Here is a 14,762-nt window from a genome sequence, read left to right as displayed (position 1 = left end):
TTATGTCTGTCATGGAGGAGGTTTGTTATGTCTGTCATGGAGGAGGTTTGTTATGTCTGTCATGGAGGAGGTTTGTTATGCCTGTCATGGAAGAGGTTTGTTATGTCTGCCATGGAGGAGGTTTGTTATGTCTGTCACAGAGGAGGTTTGTTATGTCTGTCATGGAGGAGGTTTGTTATGCCTGTCATGGAGGAGGTTTTTTATGCCTTTTATGAAGGAGGTTTGTTATTTCTCTCATGGAGGAGGTTTGTTATGCCTGTCATGGAGGAGGTTTGTTATGTCTCTCATGGAGGAGGTTTGTTATGCCTGTCATGGAGGAGGTTTGTAAAGCCTGGCATGGAGGAGGTTTGTAATGTCGGTCATGGAGGAGGTTTGTTATGTCTGTCATGGAGGAGGTTTGTTATGCCTGTCATGGAGGAGGTTTTTTATGCCTTTTATGAAGGAGGTTTGTTATTTCTCTCATGGAGGAGGTTTGTTATGCCTGTCATGGAGGAGGTTTGTTATGTCTCTCATGGAGGAGGTTTGTTATGCCTGTCTTGGAGGAGGTTTGTTATGTCTGTCATGGAGTAGGTTTGTAATGTCTGCTATGTCTGTCATGGAAGGGAGGTCGTCTGTAGTGGAGGAGTGTTCATCTGAATATTCGTCCTGTAATGGAGGAATATTCGTCTGTCTGTAATGGAGGGGAGGTCGTCTGTAATGGAGGAATATTCGTCTATCTGTAATGGAGGGGAGGTCGTCTGTCTATAATGGAGGAATATTCGTCTGTCTGTTGTGGAGGGGAGGTCGTCTGTCTGTAATGGAGGAATATTCGTCTGTCTGTAATGGAGGGGAGGTCGGCTGTAATGGAGGAATATTCATCTGCCTGTAATGGAGGGAAGGTCGTTTGTCTGTAATGGAGGAATATTCGTCTGTCTGTAATGGAGGGGAGGTCGTCTGTCTGTAATGGAGGAATATTCGTCTGTCTGTAATGGAGGGGAGGTCGTCTGTAATGGAGGAATATTCGTCTGTCTGTAATGGAGGGGAGGTCGTCTGTCTGTAATGGAGGAATATTCGTCTGTCTGTAGTGGAGGAATATTCGTCTGTCTGTAGTGGAGGAGTGTTCATCTGTCTGTAATGGAGGGGAGGTCGTCTGTAATGGAGGAATATTCGTCTGTCTGTAATGGAGGGGAGGTCGTCTGTAGTGGAGGAGTGTTCATCTGTCTGTAATGGAGGGGAGGTTGTATGTAATGGAGGAATATTCGTCTGTCTGTAATGGAGGGGAGGTCGTCTGTCTGTAATGGAGGAATATTCGTCTGTCTGTAATGGAGGGGAGGTCGTCTGTCTGTAATGGAGGAATATTCATCTGTCTGTAATGGAGGGGAGGTCGTCTGTCAGTAATGGAGGAATATTCGTCTGTCTGTAATGGAGGGGAGGTCGTCTGTCTGTAATGGAGGAATATTCGTCTGTCTGTAATGGAGGGGAGGTCGTCTGTCTGTAATGGAGGAATATTCATCTGTCTGTAATGGAGGGAAGATCGTCTGTCTGTAATGGAGGAATATTCGTCTGTCTGTAATGGAGGGGAGGTCGTCTGTCTGTAATGGAGGAATATTCGTCTGTCTGTAATGGAGGGAAGGTCGTCTGTCTGTAATGGAGGAATATTCGTCTGTCAGTAGTGGAGGAGTGTTCATCTGTCTGTAATGGAGGGGAGGTCGTCTGTTTGTAATGGAAGAATATTCGTCTGTCTCTAATGTAATGGAGGGGAGGTCGTCTGTCTGTATTGTAGGTATCGTCTGTCTGTAGTGGAGGAGTGTTTGTCTCTCTGTAGTGCAGGAGGATTCGCCTGTGTGTAGTGGAGGAGGATTCGCCTGTCTGTAATGGAGAAATATTATTCGTCTGTCTGTAATGGAGGGGAGGTCGTCTGTCTGTGTAATGGAGGGGAGGTCGTCTGTCTGTAATGTAGGGTTCGTCTGTCTGTAGTGGAGGAGTGTTTGTCTCTCTGTAGTGCAGGAGGATTCGCCTGTCTGTAGTGGTGGAGTGTTTGTCTGTCTGTAGTGGAGGAGGGTTCGTCTGTCTGTAGTGGTGGAGTGTTTATCTGTCTGTAGTGGAGGACGGTTTGTCTGTAGTGGGGGGGGGGGGTCCGTATTAGAGGGGAGGTCGTCTGTCTTTTGTGGAGGGGGTACTTCTCCTACTGTCCTGTCGCAGGTCCTCGCAGGTCCTGTCCTACTGTTCTCTTAATAGTTCTTCTCAGCTCGAAACAGCACAGTTTGCCCGTGAGTAAGGCAGGTTTTATTCACGCACATGCAATTAAGATTTAGGATGTAACCTTATTATGTTAGTGTATGAGCGAATTATGGCGGCTATTTTCATGATTCGCATTAAATCAGTAAGGGGTGAGACTATGTGACTTTATTTTAAAAAAAACATATTTTGAAAGGCTCTTTACAGCAGCTAAAAACTTGTGAACTTCTGATTTGTCAACTGTTTAATATGAGTGTAGGTCGGATATGTCTGTGCCACACGTCAACGATGAGTGTATATAGTATATCTATATATAGTTTGTCATTTGTGAAAATCCAACAAGCGCTATATATTGCAAGGGCAATATTGCTGTGTAGTATTTTATTCGTGAAGACGTTTTGCTATGGCAATGTCTTACGTGGAAAGAGGTGCGTAGCAGGAACTAGGTTTTGTGACCTTTGTATAGGTGATTATGATCACTCATATACAGTGAGTACGCTGTGGGGTATAGGCGTCACAGCTATCAGAACACCAACACCCCCGGGCAGCCTACAACAACACAGCAATGACACCGCAGCGCTAAAAGCGACACACAATGCTAACCTTGGCGAATTCCGTAAGTCCAGTCTACCACCACTTATTCAGACTTAGTTCTTCAGAAAATAACCGTGTTGTTACACTGGTGTTTATATAACAAAAGCGAATAATCCATTGAACTTTCGTTCATGTAATCTCCGTCCACTCGGTTTTATCTGGAAACCATACCCTACAGTGCAAGCAAAACAACACGCATATTTTATCACGGATCGTCGGATTATCCTGATGAAGTCTTAATTTTGTTTCACAGACAGCTATTCTAAACTGTGAATGAACTATCCCATGTCACATCCCAATGCAAGCACCGGATTAAGATGCCGGCCACACTGCTTTTTGATCCTATTGATTTGTGGGCGTTGAAGCACTAGGTTGTGATTGGTTGTAGAGCGCTGCTCACTATCATCGCCAGTCAACTCAAAGGACCAACCCCGTTTACCACAGAAATATGTCTTTGTTAGTAAACATGTTTATGCTTATAGTTTGATTAACATCAGAATCAAGCAGTAGTTTGATGTACCCAACATATAGATTTTATGTTTCCGTGGTGTTTATATAGTATTTGTATTTAGAACGTAATATCATTGACACTTTCTTTGATGATCCGAACTAAAATACATATATGACAAATTGAACAAAAAGTATTACTTGCGCTTCTTTGAACATAGATAATCCCGGTGCAGCTAGTGCTTCTATGAAAAAAGAGTATCATTTCCGCTCCTGTGCATCGTATTTTAATTTTAATCAGTTTACCCCTATGATTTCAATATTTTCTTAATTCCATAAATCATAACTATATTTTGTTGAAAACTTGAAATATCTTCTTATTGTATTTATAATTTTATCTTATTTGTTAACATTGGCTAAAACTACGCATGTAAAAGTACACATCTCGCTTGTCTCCGTCTTACAAATTAATCTACAATATTGTTAACTTCTGTGTGAAGCGAGATTTATACCTCTACACAGATATAATTTCCAATTTGTTACATTTATTTGTAAAACTAGAGAAACTGACAAAACCAAACACTTTTGTTGTATTAAGAATAACGGAGATAACGATACGGCACGCTATCAACTTTTCACATGTAGGTGTACATTATATATTTCAATCAACACATGTGTTTAACCCAACAGTTAGTTCAGCGAAAAAAGGCAAATAGCAAACGTTCCTAAAATGAACGTAAAGTATTCCGGTGATATTATAAATTAATAACCGACGTTGATGTGATCCAACGTTATAGTAACGGCTGTCAGTGAACTTAAAGTGAATGTACAGAACGTCTAGTGGAGCGTCATGGCCAGGTATAGTTGCAGTTGTTCCGAACATTTCACTTCTATGACGGGTCATTTTATATATTTGAATAAAAGCGACAAAACTATTTCATCAATAAACGCTTTCCATAACCATACGTTATAAGGCATAATCATATTTTGGCTGTAATTGAGGATACCCTGTCAATGAGGTTTTAACGCATAATGTAAGCTGTCATAAATGTGTCCATGGTCTAAAACTTTGTATGCTTAAAAAATCTCGTCACGGTTTTGTCGTTTCTTTAATGCGAACTACAATTATTTTACCGTTAACTTAGTTTACCTTTCACAATGACAATGAACATATACAACACATCTGGACAGTACTTTACAGACAGGGAAGTTGTGTAGATTTTAAGCATAATGTGTTAAATATTAGTCTTGATGACAAAGAACTTACCATGACTGATATCTCCTATCCTAAGTCCAGAAAGAGCGTGGCCGTGATATTGGTCGCCCGTCTTCCCCTTGGCATAACCATAGAGTACCATATCTAACTCCTCCTGGGAGACGCACAACCCACCCCCAGGAAATGTAGGTGTGGGTGCGGCAATTCTAGGCTGGAGGGACTGGGCAGAGTTCATGTGGGCAGCTGGAGGAATCATACCCTGGAACATGGGGGTGAACACGGGGGGTGGCTGGCAGCCAAACCTCAGACGCTCCAGATGTAAACTGAAAGGCAACATTATAAATTAAAGGAATATGACGAATTATTGGAAATATCAGCCAACATAATTGTGATATTAAAATGTGTTTTATATTTTGACATTTGATAACATTTCTTGTAGGCTGACGACTGTCTACGGTATGTGAACATGAAAGGTCCATAATTATTCACCTGTGTACAGGCATAACCGAAGTTGCATTTATAAGAAACTTGAAATTTGTGAATGAAAGTAAATTTTGCAAGTGTGTTTACCCTTGGGCAATATTAGCTGCAGGATACTGTCCAGCAAAAAAGGTCATGACTGCTGGTCTGATCTGCTCCATACTTGACCAGTGAGATGAGGCGAGGTGTATATTAATTTCTCTTCCCTGCCCGCCAATATATTGCACCCGTCGTGCGTGGCGACCGCCTGCCAACTTGGGCACGTCTTTCTTCACAACTTACTCAACTTAAGTCTCATTTTAATGGACCACACTACGTGACGTGCGCATGCGCGAGTCCAATTGAGCCATCACTTGTGTCTGTATATTGAGTGAGGGGACTGAGCAAGGGTCTCGTGAGGCTCCCAGGCGACTGGTGGACCGGAGAGTGGCAGGAGGTTCTAACACCCGCCTCACACCACGCACAGTTCATTGTACATCCTTAGGCACGACACAGCAAATCTTCACAGTCATTAGGCTAACAGAAAGTAGATTGTGCCTTGCTCCTCGAGTATTACCTCATTCCGTCATGAGGCAATAAACTAATGGGACTGATACCTTAAATCCGAGTGAGGCGTCAACTATAGTCAGAATTAGCACATGCCAGATCATCACCTTTTTCAATGAAATGGACCGACAGCGTAATGTTCATACCTGTTACAAAGATAAAACGGGAACGTTTTCGTTTGCATGTTAACATTTCGTGATAGCCTTCACTGTTTATGTAATTTGCATGCATCAAATGCAATCACACTATTACTGAAAAGAAAAGTGAACGAGCGAGTTGAGGACAACGCTGCTTTGAACTATTGTGTTCAGGTCTTTGAATGGCATGTAGAAGTGATACACATCATAGAGAGAGTATATGGATGGCAACTTCTTTATTAAGAGGAACACAACGTTTCGGAGTGTATGCTTTCTCCTTCATCTGTTCCTTTTCAGTAAAAGACAATCTCTGGTCAGATAGGTTGTTTCATAACGTAACTGAGAGCAGGAGTTCACAGTTCGATATGGTTACACAAGCTGAGCATGCCCGTGCCATGTCACCCCCTACATTATTGCCCTCTCTTCGATGCTTCGATATCACTTCGATGTGAATACCGCTTTAAACAATAACATGGCAGAACATGGAAACACTGGTGCATTTCTATATGGGGTTTCTGGGCATATTGTGGATGACCTACAACAAGTAGAATTACAACGCTGACGAAAGTAATAACTAACAGTAATAACAAAAATTGTAATAATTATTATGATAACAGTTGTATTTGTTCGAAGGAGAAACCATTATTATATGTAACTATAGTATATGACACTGCATGAGTTTTATATATTTACGAGGATTTTTATATACCCCGCAACAAATAACTGATATTGTACATACCTGCGAGTTAAGTGAAAACATTGACCACCTTAGGATATGTTAGATGATAGTGGCGGTATACTATGAAAAAAGAACGGTACAGGTAAACCTGTACACAATCAAATGCCTGGAAAATTGTGAAAACCTACTGTGTACATACAGCTCACTCACCGACGCGCAATCCGTCACATGATACGTTCACCCTGTATACGTACCGCGTTGCGAACAAAGGTATAAGGTGAAACGAGTTATCTGTATTGTCCCTAACACCTTTGCTTTGGTAATCCTTAAAATGTATTTAACATAATTCCACATATTGATTTCTCTAATGAAAACAGCGTTCTAGTGAACATCGTTACCATTCTCCGGATGATTGAATGTCCATAGCTTAGGTACACGTGTGCATATTATATTGATTTGAGGATACGGTAACAATACGGTATCATTGCCAATCTGTTAAACGCACTGCATAGTTGGTAACCTATGCAGGGGCGTCACAGGATTTGTCACTGTTGAGTAGCATAAAATACAGGGAGACAGAAGACAGTAACACTGCTTTAGCGTACATGTTTCTATATCAGGATTAGAGACGACCTGCAGAATAACACATTGATTTTAATTGATGGTATGGCCGTGTCTTCTGTGTAACCTGACCGGAAAGCGGTTTACCCAGTTGTCTCATGCGCTGCAATTGGCCGTACATAGTTGCGCCCCTTAGGCGTGCCAGGATCCTATCACCCTAGTTTTTGCCGGCACCATACCCGGACTTGTAGGTATCACCAAACTGTAACGGTCTGAGAACTGCATCACTTTCGTCTTCCCACAAATTAAGTTGCCTCATTGTCATATAACTGAAATACTGGTTTAAAGGCGTTAATCCACACTCACCCACTCTTCACAATATACAGCCTCATACTGGGCCACGTATGGCAATATGGGGTGTACATCCACGACGTGTCCTACTGGGCCACGTATGGCAATATGGGGTGTACATCCACGACGTGTCCTACTGGGCCACGTATGGCAATATGGGGTGTACATCCACGACGTGTCCTACTGGGCCACGTATGGCAATATGGGGTGTACATCCACGACGTGTCCTACTGGGCCACGTATGGCAATATGGTGTGTACATCCACGAAGTGTCCTACTGGGCCACGTACGGCAATATGGGGTGTACATCCACGACGTGTCCTACTGGCCCACGTATGGCAATATGGTGTGTACATCCACGACGTGTCCTACTGGGCCACGTATGGCAATATGGGGTGTACATCCACGACGTGTCCTACTGGCCCACCTATGGCAATATGGTGTGCACATCCACGAAGTGTCCTACTGGGCCACGTATGGCAATATGGGGTGTACATCCACGACGTGTCCTACTGGGCCACGTATGGCAATATGGGGTGTACATCCACGACGTGTCCTACTGGGCCACGTATGGCAATATGGGGTGTACATCCACGACGTGTCCTACTGGGCCACGTATGGCAATATGGGGTGTACATCCACGACGTGTCCTACTGGGCCACGTATGGCAATATGATGTGTACATCCACGACGTGTCCTACTGGGCCACGTATGGTAATATGGGGTGTACATCCACGACGTGTCCTACTGGGCCACCTATGGCAATATGGTGTGTACATCCACGACGTGTCCTACTTGGCCACGTCCCTTGAAACAATACAGTAATGTCATTACGTAGTTGAAGACATCTACAGAAAACAGGGAGGAAAATACAAATCTTTATTTAAAAGTAACTAATAAGAGGTGAGTGGCGACAACTTTCTGTTTCGGTCCCAGTACACTTTTCACGAGGCTTTTAAACACAACCTTCCCAATTTCTATTATAGTATACTCTTTCATTTGTCTCGTCCACTGTGCATACGACTTTCTGCACTAAACAGAAAATATACATGGACTATCGTAATTCAAATTGTAAGGCTGATATTGTTGTAGAAATGAATTACTGTATTGAACACTATTGCCAAAGTTGTCTGGAGCCTAATAGGACATAAACATTGCTGACAATAGTGTGGTGGAACACAACTTGATTGCCTGACTGGAAGGTGAGAACTAATCATTCCTATAGGAACCGGGTGAGTGATTGAATGTTGTTTTACCAAACACTCAGCAATAACTCCCTCGTATCACCGAGGCCTGTAAATAGCTAAGTCACCTTGCAACCACTCGATCTGGTCGGCCCTCACCATAATGGCGGGACACGGGGGCCTTTTCTGTTCCAACGGGCACAATGAAGGAGAAACAAAAATGCGACAGTATCTTACGATGTGGATAAATAAGAATTATATACATGTTGGCGTCGTAAAAATCAGCAATGAATCTACTCGGCCATTGGCACCATAACTTACCACTCCACAAGATGTTAGGTTTACCACTTAACGTATGTGTTGATTTGAACATGATTTAAAAGTTCATTTTGTTGTCATGCAAGTAGCTGTCAGTCGGAATTGTCAATGTAGTGTCCGATTTGTCAACTGTTACCTTCATATCACGTTATTAAATAATTTGCAGTTACCAGCTAGACTATATTATCGATTTGCTTTTGATTATTTCGTGAAAGATTGTATTGACATATTCTACGCATAATATTGATCAATTAACCATAAATTAAGCGTTTATGTCAGTTTGCCTGACCACCCGATCCCGTTAGTCGCGTCTTACGACAAGCATAGTCGCCTTTTACAACAAGCATGGGTTGCTGAAGACATATTCTAACCCGAATCTTCATGGGTCGATCGATCGATACATAGATACATAGATCCATAGATATGCAACAGACGGTGAAATGCCGCTGGAAACGTTGTAAAAACGTTTTCCTAATATTACTGTCAATGACCGAAGATTGAGAACAACCAACTGTACAACATCAGTCACCAAAAGGGTTTCTTGTTATTGGAGGCGACTGCTAGGGGGGATCTGTATCGCCAATATCAATTTAGTTTGTGCGGTATGTCCTTACACCCACAAAACAAACTGAGCGATACCAGCCCCTCCACCATTGACAACTATTAGTCCGAGTGAATGTTTGTTTTCTTTCTTTTGAGTGTAAGTCGTGTGCGGGACTCCTCGTGCCCTCCACGTATTTAGACTGCACATCGGTAGAGCGTGCAATATGTTATCGCCAGTCTTTAGTTACAATCAGCTAAAATGATCTCGTCTTTATCTTCCAACGATTGTAAACTTGATAGTTAAACTTTCCGGTACTGACGGTTGTTCACCCACCCACCTTGTTTGTCGGAAAGTTTATTCCACACAACCAACATTAAAAACTTAGCTTGAACAAAACTAGGTTTCATCATCATGTATATAGCAATTATAATCCACGACCGCGCCGAACCACGCACGGCACAGCAGTGGAGTGTTTGTTTGCTTTAACCCGCCGTTATTGTGTCAGGTAACAGGCAGAGGAGGAAAGATACAACAACTTGAGTAGTTCAGGTCAGTAAGCAGTTTTTGGACGGACGCACACATCACGCGCACACGCTCAAACACCCACCACCCACATGGATGAGACATTTCGCATTTCAAAACATGTAATTTGTTTCAGACAAAATGGAAATAATAATCTGTGGATTGATTTTACTCCTAAAACTAAATTGTTGGCTGGACATGGTGGCAACAAGTGTTGCGGTATTGTAGTGTAGATGTTGTCCGGCTCCTCCGTTTTCAACTGATTGTGTGTTTTGAAGTTGTCTCTAACAAAATCCCAGACACCGTCCAGGGTCTCATTAAATGGTGTGCCCCTTGATACTGTCGTTATTTCAGGGTTATCAGTGAAGTCAAAGGAACCTAGCACTGCAACAAGAGATAGCGATAGCATGTCATCATCATGGAACAGTCCATGAAGTGCATACGTCTCTACATCTACAAGTATGGAAAAGAAATAGTTTTGCAATACTCATCAAAGTGTATATGAATAATAATCATATGTATATGTAAAACATTGTAACCAGAATAGAAGTGGAATGATAATTTTGAGTATTTTGAATATTTTGAATATATGGAGTTTAAACCCTTCAATGAACTATTCATACGAAGCAGTCAAAATGGTGACAATGTTTATTCGTCTTAGCGAGCTCATGTCACGATGGTGGGCGGAGAAAGCACTGATTGCATAGTGCAGCAGGTTGGTATGTTATCACCAGAGGAGACGACATGTTCACGTGTTTTTCATGCTTCGTGTTTTCATATTTGTATACATACCGAACCGTCGGCCTTAATGATATTTTGACACTCATGCGTTTACTCACGTTTATGTATTAAACATGTTTATCAAAGTAAACAAAGATTGTGTCCATGAAGTGACCACATCAACAGTATGGCGGACTGCACAATAGATGGCTACCGTGTACGTGGCACCTCCGGGTTTCCTACTGAAGGAATACTTGCTTGTACCTGAATACAGTCATCATGAGACTTTCACAGACAAGGCCGACACAATACAAAAGTCATGTACTTATTAAATGCGTTTTGGGAAATCGTAATTGGCACATCAGTATTTCCTGCAAGTATTTATCTGGTGTGGGATCTCCTATTTCTAAAAATTGGATGCATTTTTATAGAGACTTGTCTTTTGTTCATTTCCATATTAAGCAGTCATATTGGTGACAATGATTATTCGTCTGAGCGAGCTCATGTCTCGATGGTGGGCGGAGAATTCACTGATTGCATTAGATGCGTACTTTATTCATCAACTGTTGTTCATTTTGAATGTCAGTGCCCAAACTTTAAAGCAGATTTGTTCGGCCTACTACCAGTTTTGATGAGACGGCCCTGGCCACGGCTTAGACACCTTCTAGGTGTGTGCCCGCGGCAGCTACACCGCACGGATCGGTCGATGGACTGCCTGCAATTGCTCAATCACGTCTCGCACTCTGAGGGGAGAGGTGGGAAATCACAGAGCCTCAAACAATACGGCAAAATCTGGCGAGCGAGGAGGAGGCATGGATGTAGAGGAAATCGAAATGCCATCCAGAAAGATGTTTGTTAGCCTTAACCGTGTTCAGTGGGCCTTTCAAATCCGATTGTCGCTTAACAATAGGGGTCGAGCACACACAGCAAATTGATGCCGCCTGCCGTCAATAACGTTATAGGAACGATTACCAGCTCGAGATGATCTCTAATCGCGTTTGTTAGTCCTCTCGCTGCCCGATCGTTACATTCCGTTATGGCCGCTCTTATTCTCGCGTGCTCGCCATCACGTCCGCCTCCGTCTGCAGATGGGGAAGGGTAAACAGCGTGTCGAATGCCGATTTGAAAATACAATGTATAGGTGAGTGCAGAATGTGAATGATGTTTAGCGCCACTGTCCGCACACTTACGGAGGCCTGTACATAATCTGACCTAGTTTTTGACAGCATGAGCAAGACGACACACAACCAGCAAGGGTACTCATTGTTATAACGCGAACGTCATTCTATTCTACCCCGGGAGTCGTAATGGCAACACCCACTACTTAAAGTGGCAGTTGGTGTTGCATGGGGCTATACAGACTTCTTCTTGAGTCATCACGCCAACAATCAAGTCTTTCGAGGGTAGCCCATGTTTTATCATCTAGTCCGGACCTACTGACCCTACTGACCCTACTGTCCTAACACTGAACATGATCACTGGACGTTGAGAACTTCGCGTTTTCATCTGAATCCGGCATATTATAAAAAATATGCATGTTAACTATGAAATGCTCTTCAACATATATAGTGTCGTAATAAACGCCTGTCCGTAGGCACTTGGCAGTTTGATCTCGTACGGGGCTCGTAATTCCAATTTCTATGGGTCCTTATGGCCTGCAGTAAATTTACGTGTCTATTTATTTGTCCCAATAAGCAGCAGGTTGTTGTAAAATCTGGACATGTCGTGTTTAGTCAGGGCCTGCAGCTTCTACAGTCTGTGGGGCCTGCTGGCAATGTATTTTGTTTCAAGCACTGGTCGTAATGTTGGTTATTTAGTGGGTATAGTCTTCCGCCACCTGTAAGGAAGTTGTTTGTGCGGGACATGGTCCCAGACTATTTAATCATTTATCTGAAACAAACTGCATCCTTCACAGTCTGCAGTCAGGAGACCTGGGAAAGTGTGTCGTGTATGTGACATGCTTGTCAACTCATTCCTGTTGTGTGCATATCTCCACAGACAGAGCAACCCATAATCTGCGGTGTGTCATAGATCCGGATTATGAACCTTGCAAAACTTGCAATAAACGGTCTTTTCCAATTAAAGAGATATATACACAACATGAAGGAACATTATGTTCTCCGATCGCCATACGTGCATGCACATACTTAACCTAAGGGGGCAATTTTCTTATACCTGTTAAGTATGCATTTAAAATGTATGTAACTTTCCTATTGAGGAATGAAGAATATATACCGTACTTCCTCTTTTGAACCTTATTTCAAAATTGGAGGCCCTATATTTAGAGATGATTTCGAAAAATTAGTTTCCAGAAGCATGGGGATTCACGGTGCAGACGTCTTAGTAGGAGCATGATTTTATATGACCAGTTACATTTATCATACGTACAACTAACCAAAATATAATCAGATAAAATAAAAAAGATAATTGAGAAATATAAGTATGTATGCCAATATATGTTATTTGCGCACATATATAGAAACAGGACAATTTCTATTGATGTGCAACACACATCCATGATTCATGTCGCTCACATCCATGATTCATGTCACACACATCCATGATTCATGTCACGCAAATATCCATGATTCATGTCACTCACATCCATGATTCATGTCGCTCACATCCATGATTCATGTCACTCACATCCATGATTCATGTCACACAAATATCCATGATTCATGTCAGACACATCCATGATTCATGTCACTCACACCCATGATTCATGTCACACACATCCATGATTCTTGTCACTCACATCCATGATTCACGTCGCTCACACTTCCATGATTCCTGTCACACACATTCATGATTCATGAATCAAGTCACTTTGTGATTGGAGCTTATATTAATTCCATCTGCCACATATTATTGTTTTGTCCATGCTTTGTATATTGTATTTAACCCATGTCATTGCCTGATATGACTGTAAACCTTATCCTGTGTATTCCAATATTTTGTTACTTGTACATTGACGTGTGTGGTTATTAACTGATTTTACAATTCAGTCCTGTATGCACCGATTCCTGGGTTAATTTGGAATCAACACATAACAACCGGCATTATCCCAGGTTAGAACAAGCTGCCACATGCACGCACATGCCCTTCGCCATAGAAATGCAACAATCTTTAACGCGACATTAAACCCCATTTTACCTCACAACCTTAACACAGGAGATTTACTGAAACTCACAATGGTAAACACATTCAGGTTTGTACCTTTAAACTCGTACAATTCTGGAAAGTTGCGGGCAGGTTGTGAGGTACCAGCCTCTTTTGTGTGTTTACACTGTAAATGTGTTAAAGATAAACCGAGTAGAAGTTTTGATCCGTTAAGGATTTATACACAACCCCAAACAGGTTTAGAGATAAACATATCTAGCGCATGTTTAATACCAAAGAACATCTTGTACAATGCCTGGTGTGCGAACACATGGTGTCATCGCTGATATTCAGTGATTCATTCATACATTTTTCATCACTATTTTCCTTTTATGTAATAAAATAACGGGCAAAAGAAACGCCACCAAACAATTTTCTGGTCTAAAACAAAACAGACGCAAAATTTAGTAACAGTTAATGTTTTATTATAAAAATATTTGTTATTCAAAAACGGTTTTTGAAAATGACAAGATAAAAAACCATGTGAATAAAGTTCTGGTCCGGTGATCTGGCAGGCCACTGTAATACTTTCACGTTGTTTACGTTCTGAGAGTCGCTAGTGAGCTGTGTGAGGAGTGGCGTTGTCCTGCTGAAAAAGGAGTCCGTTGTTGGTGTCGTTGCAGGAATGGCAGTACCAACAGGACGCAAAACCTCATCCATGTAACGACGTGCGGTGAGATTTTCGTCGATGATGACCAGATCTGTCTTCTAGTCCCCGCAGATGCCACCCCAGACCATGAGACAACCACCTCCATAAGGCTCCACTTCTTGGACGCAACAACGTGCCGCCCGTTCACCACGTCGTCGGTAGATTCGAACCTGCCCATCAGACTTGAAGAGCTGGCACCTACTCTCGTCGCTGAAGGGCACTCTTCGCCAATTTCTCTGCTGCCACTGCCGTACAGTCCTGGACAGTCTGTGACGTCGGTGTAGAAACGTTAACGTCATGCCCTTTAAAGGGCGATAGGCACGGATACCATACAGGCGGAGTCGTCTAGCAACGGTCCTTCTGCTGACTGTATGTCCAAGGCTGTTCGCGGATGATGACGTCACAGTTAGGAATCTGGACATTAGGTGAAGCACC

General features: G+C 42.4%; 1 protein-coding gene across 1 annotated transcript in view; it reads right to left on the bottom strand.

The window, feature by feature from the left end:
* LOC139445313 (PR domain zinc finger protein 14-like) overlaps positions 1 to 5,207 on the bottom strand; it is an 89,309-nt gene extending 84,102 nt beyond the window's left edge. The window contains exons 1-2 of the mRNA XM_071226436.1: positions 5,045 to 5,207; positions 4,526 to 4,797 (exon numbers count right to left, since the gene is read on the bottom strand). Coding sequence (XP_071082537.1) covers positions 4,526 to 4,797; positions 5,045 to 5,115 — 343 coding nt within the window. The 5' untranslated portion in view covers positions 5,116 to 5,207. The remainder of the gene's footprint in view (positions 1 to 4,525; positions 4,798 to 5,044) is intronic.
* Positions 5,208 to 14,762: the final 9,555 nt, after the last annotated feature.

The sequence above is a fragment of the Haliotis cracherodii genome, unplaced genomic scaffold (assembly GCF_022045235.1).
Source record: "Haliotis cracherodii isolate W230 unplaced genomic scaffold, xgHalCrac1.p SCAF_6, whole genome shotgun sequence".
NCBI classification, from domain to species: Eukaryota; Metazoa; Mollusca; class Gastropoda; order Lepetellida; family Haliotidae; genus Haliotis; species Haliotis cracherodii.
The sequence above is the reverse complement of the archived record's forward strand: the minus strand, read 5'-3'. Positions and strand labels throughout refer to the sequence as shown.